This window comes from Thamnophis sirtalis, unplaced genomic scaffold (genome assembly GCF_051295495.1).
Source record: "Thamnophis sirtalis isolate CommonGarterSnake01/CBP01778 unplaced genomic scaffold, rThaSir2_p1.2 scaffold_2, whole genome shotgun sequence".
NCBI lineage: Eukaryota > Metazoa > Chordata > Lepidosauria > Squamata > Natricidae > Thamnophis > Thamnophis sirtalis.
The window spans coordinates 102,946,818-102,960,364 of record NW_028261382.1 but is presented as its reverse complement, the minus strand read 5'-3'; the positions used below and the strand labels follow the sequence as shown (position 1 = coordinate 102,960,364).

At 40.9% G+C, this 13,547-nt stretch overlaps 1 protein-coding gene across 1 annotated transcript; it reads right to left on the bottom strand.

Annotated features, from left to right (window-relative positions):
- Positions 1 to 2,769: 2,769 nt before the first annotated feature.
- On the bottom strand, positions 2,770 to 9,402 carry LOC148049070 (uncharacterized). The gene is made up of 2 exons (XM_087706630.1): positions 9,309 to 9,402; positions 2,770 to 4,022 (listed from the first exon to the last, which is right to left on the bottom strand). The coding sequence occupies exon 2, from the start codon at positions 3,979 to 3,981 to the stop codon at positions 3,184 to 3,186; it is 798 nt and encodes a 265-aa protein (XP_087562756.1). The 5' UTR covers positions 3,982 to 4,022; positions 9,309 to 9,402; the 3' UTR covers positions 2,770 to 3,183.
- Between the last annotated feature and the right edge of the window lie 4,145 nt (positions 9,403 to 13,547).

Here is a 13,547-nt window from a genome sequence, read left to right as displayed (position 1 = left end):
TGGGAACAGGCTCCAGCTGTTCCTCTGCCTCACTCCTGTCTAGCTCCCTCCATGCCTCCAACACAGAGCCCTCGTCCGAGCCTTTCCCAGCCTCTAGGACTGGCCCATGTTCCTCCCCAACCTCCTCACTGTCTGACTCTGCGGCCAGCTCTACTGGCCACTGATGGGCCACAACAGGGGTGGGTTTCAACCAGTCCGCAGCGGTCCGCATGGACCGGTTGGTCAGTGAACCTCCACCCCTTTGGAACGATCTCCCCGTGGAGATTCGCACCCTCACCACCCTCCAGACCTTCCGCACAGCCCTCAAGATCTGGCTATCCGGCCAGGCCTGGGGTTAAAGATTGTAATCCGTCCCCACCCGAATGATGAATGTTGTTTCCATTTTAATTATGTATTGTTTCTATATGTCATTGTCTGTATTCCCTTCCCCATGAATTGTAAGCCGCCCTGAGTCCCCTCAGGGAAAAGGGCGGCCTATAAATAAACTTTTCAATTCAATTCAATTCAACCTGGAAGTAAGTAACTTATGGGAACGCCGAAGGGCCCACCTGCCTGCCCGCGCTCCTTACTGGTCTTTGAAGGCTTCTGCGCTTCCACGCAGGCGCATGGTACATACAGCGCCTGAGCGATTCTCCACGAGCCGCTGGAGCATCATGCAGGCGCTAAGACGCATGTGTGAACTGGGCGCGTGCACAAGGACACCGCCGGTCCCGTTCCAACTGTACTGGTTGGAACGGGATGCGCAACCCACCACTGGGCCACAACCATTATCCTTAATAGCAGTTAGACTTATATATCGCTTCATAGGGCTTTCAGCCCTCTCTAAGCGGTTTACAGAGTCAGCATATCGCCCCCACAGTCTGGGTCCTCATTTCACCCACCTCGGAAGGATGGAAGGCTGAGTCAACCTTGAGCCAGTGAGATTTGAACCGCTGAACTGCAGATAACAGTCAGCTGAAGTGGCCTGCAGTACTGCACCCTAACCACTGCGCCACCTCGGCTCTTAAAAATAATGAAATAAGGGGAAGGGAGAGAGTGAAGCCAGAGTCTAACTCAACCCAACCTCTGCTACAGGCACACACAGTGCATAATTCTATATAATAGGAGTGCTATTGAATGCATTTTTTTTTATTGTGAGCATTTGTAATTTAAATTAAATCTGAAAAGGAGATGGGAAGGAGCCGCTTACCGTAGCAGCTCCATTTATTTTAAGCTTGTTATGTTTTCCAGTGAAACCAATAACGTTTTAAACCCGGAGGTTTTTCCGAACCACGTGTACGAATTAGAGAAACGTGGCATTGAAGAACGGAGAGAATCCTGTTCTCGTTAACAATGGAGAAATCTATCGGGCCTTCAAATGAAAGAGACTGAAAAGGAAGGAGCAGAGCAATTAAAAGCCAAGAGGATGCTGTGATGAGTTGGAAAGAAAGATGGGTTCGCTTATTTCTCTCCAATTCACTTCCTAGGCCTCGCTAGTAACCACTGTCCCTTCTTCTGCTGTAAAGGATAAAATCTCATGGGATCGAACCCAGTGATACAAACCAATTATTTCAGAGTATCTGTACACCACAGGATTTCCACTTCTCCAGTTTTGTCCAATTCATTTGAAACCAGTTTGGAGTTTTTTTTTAAAAAAAAATTCTCACTGTGCTCTCATTTTATGTAAAAAGAAATAATATAAATGGATAGCATCCTATAAGCTTTAAAGGAGGAGGAGGAGGAGGAGGAGGAGGAGGAGGAGGAGGAGGAGAAGGAGGAGGAGGAGGAGGAGGGGGAGGAGGAGGAGGAGGAGAGGGGAGGAGGAGAAGAGGAAGGAGGAGAAGAACGAGAAGGAGAAGGAGGGTGATAGTGGTGGTGGTGGCGTCGGAGGAGGAGGAGGAGGAGGAGAAGGAGAAGAAGAGGAGGAGGAGGAGGAGGAGGAGGGAGAGGGAGAAGAAGAAGAAGAAGAAGAAGAAGAAGAAGAAGAAGAAGAAGAAGAAGAAGAAGAAGAAGAAGAAGAAGAAGAAGAAGAAGAAGAAGAAATTGACAACTATTTATCTGGGATGATATAAGGCAGTGTTTCTCAACCTTGGCAACTTTAAGTCCTGTGGACTTCAACTCTCAGAATCCCCCAGCTGGACTTAAAGTCGCCAAGGTTGAGAAACACTGATATAAGGTCTGTAATCCAGAGAGTTGGACTAGAAGACTTCCAAGGTCTCTTCAAGCCCAATGATTTCTCTTCCCTCTTCGCCTCTCCCCTACTCTACCTTAATCTACCCTACCACACCCTACCCTACTTTACTCTACTCTACTCAATATTCTACTCCAATCCATTCTATTCTGTTCTGTGGTAAGATAAGGGGGAAAGAGGCATGGAGTTTACTGCTGTTTGTATCGGGCTTGTTATTGTGCTATTCAGAGAGGTGAAAATTATCCTAAGATTTTTACCCACTGGGGACAATGTTTGGTTGAAGTGGTCTCTGCCCAGGTAATAACGTCCAGCAAATATTTGTAATTTAGGCCCTTAGCAAGAGCTTTGAATTCCTTCCGCTGCCTTCCCTTTTGTTTAACTTTTCAAAGGGCAGAATTATAATGATTATAACTTTCTTTTCACAGCCAAGTCCTGTTTGTTTCTCTTTCTTTCTCCTCCAAGGCAGCTCTTCATTGTTGCTGGAATTAATCTTCCCCCCCCTCCCCTAATTAATTCTGAATAATTTAATGGCCTTGAAAGAAGCATTGTTGCATTTAGGGTTCCCGAGGCTGAGGATGAAAGGAATGTCCACTCACGGATAGCTGAATCAACCAAAGTTTATTGAGCATCCAGAATTAACATGAGAATCCACAGCAAACTTATTAATCATGAAACATCATTCTTATAGTGTTTTCAGCCTCTTTGAGCTCTACGTATTATCTCATTATTGGCTAACAAGTCTCCAAGGCACAATAATTGGTTAGTCCTTACATCATTGGTGTTCGTGAGAATGTTCACGTTGTAATAGCTAAGTAAATCAAGTATTATCAAATGAGTGAATAAAATGTTGCAGGTTATTACTTTGTATCATCCCGTGTCCTCGAACATCCCTGGGAACACTGCAAGAGCAAAGATTAGCTGACAGGCAAATATTTTCTGCAGATTGATGCAGTTTCTACTTACACGTGTAACCTCAGTTCTAAGGACCATCCAGATGATTCACTGTAAAAACCCTACATTTCCTCTCTTTTTGTTTTTAATGACGATAAAAGAGATTTTTCAAGAGCATGCATTTGAATCATATTCAAAGTAGGTGCAGGAGACTTACGAAACATAGCAAAAAACATAGCAAAAAATGAAGGAACACATTGCATACAACAACAGCAAAGTATAAGTAATACAATTATGCTCACACCATAGAAAAACAATTGTTTTAACCAAGAAATATTAGGTAACCAGCTAGTTAACCAATCAAAAGGAGAAAATTCATAATGTACATTATTTTTTATAGAAGCTTGTAAATTAGCTAATTCATCTTCAATAGTTCTATTAAGTGAATGAAAATGCACAGCACAAGCACGTTGACCAACTAAAGTACAAAATCCACCTTGACGAGCTAGCAAATAGTCTATAGCAAAACGTTGTTGCATTAAATCTTGATTAAGTTCTTCAATTTCATTTTGCAAGTCTCTAATAATTGCAGCAGTAGCATTAATAGATTTCTCCAATCGGCATGTAAGACCTAAAATAGAATGTCTATTTTCTTGAGTTAATATTCCTGGGTATGATCCCAAAGAAATAGTTCCAGTTATTGCTCCAACTACTGCGCGTCCAAAAGTATGCAATGAAGAAAATTGAGTATTAATAATAACTTCATCAGAACATTTTGATCCCAAGGCTGCACGTCTTTTTCTAGTTGGTAAACTTTCATAAGCACCCACTTGTACAGGTAACGACAAATATCCAATGGCAGCACATTGATAGTTTTGAGGGTGTACGTTAGTTGCATATTTATCAAAGAAAAACCACATTGTAGGATCTTTTAATTGCCATCCAGCACAGATTGATCCACCTGTGTCAGTATTAGAAAAAACAGTTTGAAAAATAGGAAAATTTTCAGGATACATTTCAGGTATGATGTTATGACCTTGTGATGTTTTAATAGTACCCCATAACCAATATTTCTGAGTACAATAACTATAATTCCCTACTTTATCTAAAATACGTTTAGCTTTTGAGTAATCAGACCATTGATTAAACCAATTATGACGAGCATAACAACAAAAACATAAGCCTCTAGTAAATTGGTTAATGCGAATATACTTCCATCTAACTGAATTTAATTCATTTGGAGGAGTAGAAAATAGCCAAGAAGAAGAAATATGTTGAAGTTGCGAAACAATGAAAGCAGAAGAATTAATTAGATTAGGAATAAAAGCAACTTGACCAAGAGCCATAGGAGGTTCATAATATAAAGTTATATTATGACCATGAATCAAAAACATATATTGAGCGTGACGAATCCAAAGATTAGGACTAAGAGGAAGAGCAGGAATTGTTTCCGAGTTAGTAGAAACCGGAAAAGAAAAGAAAAAGAAAAAACAACACATGAGAAAAAAGGATTTTTTCAATTGATGTTGATCTTCAAGGTGATTCCAAGGCAATATTGGAGGACGTTGCATCCTTAGATCTTTCATTTGTTTTTCCATGGTAAGGACGAAACAGGATCCTGAATATGAAAATGTAAATTCACTGGGAGGTCTGAAAAGGAATCTAGAAAAGTTAAGTAATTCCACGCATAAAGAGCAATAGAGATCAAATTTTGAATTTTTCTCAAATTGAAAGGACCAGATTCAGATTTTACCAATTTAGTTAATGTGGCTTTGAATGTACGATGAGCTCGCTCAATTATAGCTTGCCCTTGAGAATTGTAAGGAATTCCATGTATCAATTGAATGTTCCATTGTTGACAAAAAGAATTAAAGTCCTTGCTAGTATACGCAGGACCATTATCAGTTTTTAATTGAATTGGTCGTCCCATTACGGAAAAAGCAGAAAGACAATGAGACATGGCATCAAAGGTGCGCTCATGTCTAGCAGCAGTGACCCACAAAAAATGAGAATATGTATCAATGGATGCATGTAAATAAGTGAATGGTTTAAAGGTAGCAAATTGTGTAACATCCATTTGCCAAATTTGATTAGATTTTGTTCCTCGAGGATTTACTCCCATAGGAAAAGGAACAGCAAATTGTTGACAAGAAGTACATCCTCGAACAATGTCACGAGCCTGAGACATAGGAACAGAAAATTGTTTAGCCAAAGATTTAGCATTTTGATGAAAATATGAATGACTAGCAACAGGATCTGAAAAAAGAGTTGTGACTTCTTTGAGAGTCTCATCAGCTCGTCTATTTCCTTCCGTCAAAGGATTTTGAAAAGGAGAATGGCTCCTAATGTGCTCAACATATAAAGGAAAGACACGTGCTTCCAAAACATGTTTCAAAGATAAAAATAAAGACAAAAGATTAACGTCAAGAGAAACAGCACAATAAGCATAAGGAAGAGATTGCATTGCAAGAAAAACATATTTGGTATCAACAATCAAGTTAATAGGTTGATCAGAAAATAATCTCAGAGCCAAAATAACAGCTGCCAACTCAGAACGTTGGGCAGATGTTTGAACAGAAGTGAATTTAGAAAACCATTGTTGACCATCCGTCCAAACCACAACTCCACGAGTGGGTGATCCGTCTGTGAAAATAGTTAATGCTTCAGGAAGAGGAGAACGAGTAAAAATAGAAGAAAATGAAAGATTCAATGTATTTGTAATAACTATTCTAGGATCTTTAGGTAAAGAATATTGAATATCACCAAGGTAGTTGGAAAATGCAATTTGATATGAATCAGAAATGGTCATCAAATGTTCATGTTCAAGTTTAGTACGAGTGAAAGCTATTCCATCCAGATCATGACCTATTAATTGCAAAGATCTTCGTCGTGCTTTCATAATCAATTCTTCTAAAGCCTGTTGATAAGGAAAAATGTTTCTAGGAGGAGAAGCAGACAAATTCAACCATTCATGAATATGAATCACTTTTTCATCCAAAATAGAATAAAGACATCCAGTAGGTAAAGGTGATGTAGGAAGAATTGCTAACCACAACTTTTTGGTTATAGACACAATTCTATCAACATATCCCAATTTAAATTTATTTAGAATTTCTTGGAGACATTTCTTTTGCAAAACAGTAAGTGAAACCAAATCTCCAGGTTTTTTGGAACCTTTTAATAGAGAGAAAAGAGGTAACATTTCTCCTGTAGAAATTTTAAAATATGGACGAGCCCAATTGATTGTACCTAAAAGTTTTTGCCACTGAACCAAAGTATATGAAGATTGCACCTTAAGTTCAGGTAAGATAGGAATGGAAGAAGATTGTAAGACTTTAAAACCCAAATAAGAATATGGTTCAGAACGTTGTATTTTTTCAGGAGCTATAAAAAGCCCTTTGCTTGCTACAATGGTAGTCAATTGTTGTAGCACCTGTTCTTCATCAAGATTTTCACCTGCAATTAAAATATCATCCATATAATGGAAAATAAGATAAGAAGGAAATTGATCACGAAAAGGTTGTAAAGCTTGATCCACAAAATATTGACAAATTGTAGGAGAATTTAGCATACCTTGTGGTAAGACACACCATTGAAATCTTTGTGTAGGCTGACTATTATTTAAAACAGGCACAGTGAATGCAAATTTTTCTCTATCCTGTGACTGCAAAGGAATGGTGAAAAAACAATCCTTCAAATCCACAACTAATAATTTATAAGACTGTGGGATTAAATTAGGATTAGGAAGACCACATTGTAACGGTCCCATTGGTTGAATACATTCATTTATTTTTCTAAGATCAGATAAAAATCTCCATTTTCCACTTTTCTTTTTAATAACAAAAACAGGGGTGTTCCATGGACTAGTAGAAGGTTCAATATGGCCAGCAGCCAATTGCTCCTGGACTAAGGAATGCAAAGCAATCAATTTTTCAGAAGATAAAGGCCATTGCTCAATCCAAACAGGTGTAGAACAAAGCCATTTAAGAGGAAGCGCCATCATCCAAAATCAAATGAGCATTAAGAAGAGAAAGAAGGTCCCTACCCCAAATATTAGTATGAATATCTAAAATGTAAGGATGTAAGGATACAGACTTACCAGCAGAGGTCGTGATGGCTATGGAATGAATGCTTTGCCAAGCATTTGTAGACCCACCAATGCCCCACAAGGAATTAACATCACGTTTAGGCCATTGGACAGGCCACTGTAAAAGTGAGATGACAGTAACGTCGGCTCCTGTGTCCAACAAACCTTGAAACGGTTGCTTATTAAGATACAAAGTAAGAAGTGGTCTATGAGAATTAATAGACTGCAAGAGGCCTATAGAAGTAAGAGTAGAACCAAATCCAGAATCACCACGATTTCCAATACCTGGGTTAGGTATTTTATAGGGAAGCAAAAGAAGTTGTGCTACAGAAGATCCTTTAGGAAGAAATTGTGGAATGTTAACCCAAATTTGCATAAGAATCACTCCAGTGTAATCAGAATCAATAACTCCTGGAACCACAAAACATCCCAATTTATGAGCAGAAGAACGTGGTAAGATTATGCCAACCAAACCAGAAGAAAGAGGACCAGTGTATTGAGAAGCAACCAATTTTACCTCTAAAGGAAATTTAAAATCCAAATCAGCTTGAGTAATTAAATCGATCCCAGCACTACCTGCTGTGGCTGAGGAAGCGCTAGAGAGGGAGGAGGAACAAGAGAGGGGGGAGGAAAACTCACAACGGGAAAGGCACTCTTTGTTTTCTGGGTGGGTGCCACACCCACCTGGCCGTTTCCCGAACTCAAACGAAATCTACACTGATTTGCCCAATGAAAACCCTTCTTGCAAATAGGACACTTCTTCACAGGACGATCACCACCAGTTGATGTTGAACGACAATCTTTCTGAAAATGCCCAAATTTTCCACATTTAAAACAATTCCCTGAAGGCTTCCTCCCTCTTTGAATCGCTGCAGCCAACAAATTCATGTTGTATGATGGAGATCCTACATCCTGACAAACACGTAACATGTCTGCTAACGTGTATTGATTTGTAGCTTTTAAAGGCTGCAAAGCACGTTTACAGTCCACATTAGCATTTTCAATAGCCAACTGACGAAGCAATTCTCCAGCCGCTTCCTGATTATCCAACTGTTGATGCAAAGCTTTTGAAAGTCTCTCCACAAAATCAGCATAAGGTTCATTCACTCTCTGGCGTATGTTAGAAAAGCTAACTTTAGGTTCTCCGGCTTGAGGAACCTTGAGAAAAGACCTGAATGCACATTCAGAAACTACCGCCAAAGTTGCAGGAGGAAGTAAAACCTGATTAGGAATGTCTGCAAACTGACCTGACCCAAACAACTGTTCCACTGTGTAAAGTCCACCACTACCTAAAGCAGCTGCCTGAGAATGACGCAAATATTCACTTTCCCAAACAACATACTGCATAGAAGTCAAAATCATTCTAAACAATTGTTTCCAATCCTGCGGAATCATGGTATAGCCATTCTTAATTCCTTCCAAAAGACCTTTAGTAAAATTTCCAGTGATACCATAATCAGAAATAGCCTTCTTTAACTCCCTTAAGATCTGAAATGGCAAACCTTCCCACTCAGCAATCTGCTGACCTGGTTGTGGCCCTGGTTGATATTGAACCGGACACACAGAGAACAAATCAGCTAACTCTTCTCCAGAAATATTAACATCTGATTTACAATTTTCTACCATTTTCTGAAAGGCAGACTTTGGAAGAATATTAGTAGAAGGATGAGGAATAGGAAGAAGAGAAAGATGAGAGGGAATAGGAGGAGGGGGAGGAGGAGGAGGAGGTTTTAACACAATGTCAGAAGAAGGAGAAGAAGGTATTATTTCAGACTCAGATTTAGGATCAAAAGAAGAAATTTCTTTTTCAGACAGTGGAGGAAAAATCACAGTATTAGAATGTTGAGAAGGAGGGGATGATAAGGAAGAAACAGAATCTTCTTTTTGACCAAATATTTCTACAGCATGCCGACACAAATGCCAAGCGTGCAAAACATCCACATCTTTCCTAGGCTCAGAATGCAAAACCTTGCCAACTTTTTCCCAATCTGACAACTTCAAAGAACCTTGTATAGGATAGAAAGGACAACTTAAAGCAATTTCACGGACCAGCCGAAAAAGAGCCTTTTGTGACACACATAACTCAGACTTCTTAAGAAGATACCCTAACTCACTAACATGCTTCCTTTGCTCTAGAGAGAGCGAAGACCCCATACTTACTAAGAAAAGCCCTTGGGCTGACGACGCGTCTGTCCTTCTCTGGACGAAGTACGGGTCCCTGTTCGGGCGCCAAAATGTTGCATTTAGGGTTCCCGAGGCTGAGGATGAAAGGAATGTCCACTCACGGATAGCTGAATCAACCAAAGTTTATTGAGCATCCAGAATTAACATGAGAATCCACAGCAAACTTATTAATCATGAAACATCATTCTTATAGTGTTTTCAGCCTCTTTGAGCTCTACGTATTATCTCATTATTGGCTAACAAGTCTCCAAGGCACAATAATTGGTTAGTCCTTACATCATTGGTGTTCGTGAGAATGTTCACGTTGTAATAGCTAAGTAAATCAAGTATTATCAAATGAGTGAATAAAATGTTGCAGGTTATTACTTTGTATCATCCCGTGTCCTCGAACATCCCTGGGAACACTGCAAGAGCAAAGATTAGCTGACAGGCAAATATTTTCTGCAGATTGATGCAGTTTCTACTTACACGTGTAACCTCAGTTCTAAGGACCATCCAGATGATTCACTGTAAAAACCCTACAAAGCATTTGTTTCTTCCATTGGTGGCAGGCTTCTAATTGAACTAACCTTTCGCACCGATAGGCATTCTCTCTCTTCATCATTCTTTAGGCTGAATAAAGCAGGAGAAGGAGGGCTTTTATTCTTTCGCAAACTCCTAAATTCCATTTTTAAAGATCAACCCAGAAATCATACAACCCATGATTCAGATTTTATCTACGTGAGAACTTTGCTTTCGGTACTGAATTGGGCTGCTTCCTTTGCTCAATTCACACAATACGTTTGATTTGATCCTAAACAATTCCAGAAAATGCCATCTATGCACCACAGGGCGAAGCATGAATAACAGAATAATAGAGGTGGAAGGGACCGCAGAGGTCTTCTAGTCCAACCCTCTTTTCAAGCAAGAGCTGTTGTTGTTGTTCAGTCACCGAGTTGTATGTATCCTGTTCTTCATGGCTCCGTGAACCATAGCATGCCAGTCAAGCAGGATATCAGGGATCCAAATAGCATCCAAAAGTAAATCAGAGTCCGAGGCAAAGGATTCCTCCAAGTTCCAATTGATGAAGAGAGCCACATTGGCACATCTGGGAAAACCCGAATCTGAAAGCTTCCCAGTTTTCCCCACCCAGTTGGAAGTTCAAGACGTTGTCCCCACACCCACAAGTCCATCCCATGATCCAATCTCCCACTGCCATGCTGTCAATTCCACCCATCCAATTCCGGTCAGGTGCAAAGATGCAAAGACAAAGGATGACCTTGGCTTTCCAGAAAGAATGTTGTTATGGCTGCATATCATTTGTTTTAATTCTTTTTTAATATTTTTTCATTTCTGTAAGCCGCCCGGAGTCCTTCGGGATTGGGCAGCCTAGAAATTCAATAAATGAAATGAAATGAAATGAAATCTAACTCTGTACAATCCCCCCTGCCATGTTCCCACCATAGAAAATGCATAGTAGAAGAATAGAAAGTGTGGCAAGACCCACAAGAAAATGGCTGTAGGCCTGACACAGATAACCATATACCCATGATGGCGAATCTATGGCAAGCATGCCAGAGGTGACATGCAGAGCGCACCAGAGCACCAGAACCTATAAGAGAGCATCTGGCTTGTGCACATATGCGGGGCTGCCAGCTGCTCTTCTGGGTTCCAGCGTGCACATGCGTGCCAGCCAGCTGGTGTTTGCACAAAGACCAGCTGGCTGGCATACATGTACGCGACAGAACCCAAAAAAGCAGCTGGCTGCCCCGCGCATGTGCACAAACCAGCTGCTCTCTTATAGGTTCTGGTGCTCTGATGCGCAAATGTGCACATGCATTTGCACACAAGCTCCTGTTATGGCATTCAATGACAAAAAGGTTAACCACCACTGCCCTATACCATTTCTGTCCAATTTCTACTTCAAAACTTCCCGTGTTGGAACATTCATAACTTCTAGAGGCAAGTTGTTCCATTGAATAATTGTTCTCACTGTCAGGAAATGCCTCCTCAGTTCTAAGTTGCTTCTCTCCTTGATTAGTTTCCACCCATTGCTTCTTGTCCTGCCTTCATGTGCTTTGGAGAATAGTTTGACTCCCTCTTCTTTGTGGCAACCCCTGAGATATTGGAAGACTGCTATCATGTCTCCCCTGGTCCTTCTTTTCATTAAAACTAGACATCCCCAGTTCCTATGATCATTCTTTATATGTTTTAGCCTTCAGTCCCCTAATCCTCTTTGTTGCTCTTCTCTGCACTCTTTCTAGAGTCACATCTTTTCTACATCGTGGCAACCAAAACTGAATGCAGTACTCCAAGTGTGGCCTTATCAAGTGGTAGCAATTTCAATTGTCTGTTATAGTGTAGAGTCTTCTGCTTGAGCAGGGGGTTGGACTAGAAGTCCTCCAAGGTCTCTTCCAACTCTTGTTCCTCGGTTAAGATTCTGAACACCGCTGCCTGCACAATTCTGCTCTTTGCAGGTGTAAACGCATCACAGCATCTAATGCCGGTGATGGCCCGAGAGATGCATAACGGAGTAGTTTAACAAAACAGTTAGAAAATAAAAATAAAAAAAGCAATCTTACTAGCTAAGAGTTCAAGGAGCAAAACAACCCCAGGAACCCGTCGAGGAGTCAATACACCAGGAGGAAGTTTACTAAGCACTTATGGTATCTACTTGCACAAGTTCTCAGTGGCTGCTTCAGATAATGAATTAGTCCCTGGAGGGTTTTATATTGAAGGCTGTAGATACTCTGCCCTGCTGCTATGCCTTCTCTGTGATCATTAAGAGTCAGCGCCAACTTAATGGCACATAATCAATCAGCTGAGCTCAGGTCCTGCTTATTAAGCCTGATCTGCTTAAGGTACAGGTGTAGCCAGTTATATAATTGGGGTCATCCGGCCTGATCCTTCGTGTTCATGCTGCTGCCTCTTCCTGGGAGATCCTTGTGAGGTCCAGTAGCCAGAGGGTGAAGACTATGTCAGAATATTCATGAACTGGAAAAGGACGTAGCAACAGGTCAGCCATTGAGCCAAGGTGGCGCAGTGGTTAAATGCAGCACTGCAGGCTACTGCTAGATCAGCAGGTCAGTGGTTCAAATCTCACCGGCTCAGGGTTGACTCAGCCTTCCATCCTTCCGAGGTGGGTAAAATGAGGACCCAGATTGTTGGGGGCAATATGCTGACTCTCTGTAAACCGCTTAGAGAGGCCTGAAAGGCCTATGAAGCGGTATATAAGTCTACTGCTATTGCTATTGCTATTGCATTGGGGGAACTGCCTGGAACAGGACATGGTAACAAGATCAGCCAATGTATAGGCATGGCAACCGGGTCAGCCAGTGGGAACTATTTGGTGACAGATGGCTTGGAGCCTGGGTGTGGCTTACCTATGTAGCTCTGAGTCTGTGCAAAAGAACTAATCTAATCTACTCTCTGAATTGAAACTGGAAACTTATCTCTCACTTTGCTGTCTCCAAACAAGAGACCTTTGTCTTTTAAACGCAGATGGAAATTCAAAATCTAGTCCTGGTGGCTTTGTTCTCCTATGCTGTGCCATGTGCTTATGAAGTGGTTGTTTTGTTTCCCCAATGTACAGATCAGCACATTGAGATGTTCAAACTTGAACAGCCCTCTCCCAACAGAGGGGGAGGTATACGACACCATCTATCTACATTTTGCCTTCAGAAATTGTGGGTGCTTCATCACTGGAGGTTTTTAAGAAGAGACTGGACAATCACTTGTCTGAAATGGTATTGGGTCTCCTGCTTGAGCAGGGGGTTGGACTAGAAGACCTCCAAGGTCCCTTCCAGCTCTATTCCAATCGATAGTCCATTGCACTTTTCCAAGCCTTGTTTAGAGACGATCGTGACATGGTTTACTATTCCTAGTAAAGACCGTAATTTATCATCTGATTTGCAACAATTATTCCTCTTGTTCTATTTAACTGTTTCTGATGCTTATTAAAATAATTTATGAAAGCTTCGAAGAGCATAATGTAATTATACAATATTTCATCTAACTTCTGCTCGTTTTCCAAGCAAACAGTTCTAATCCAAGGGCTTACATTTAGCTAATCCTTAAAGAAGATTTCCACTTGCTCTATGGGGATTAATTTAGGCAATTAATTAATAGGCCATTGTATGTACACTGCAGCAGCCTCTGGCTCAAAATCCACATTACGCAATGCACATAAGTAAAATGCAGCAAACATAAAGGCTATAGAAAAATCAGTCACGACTG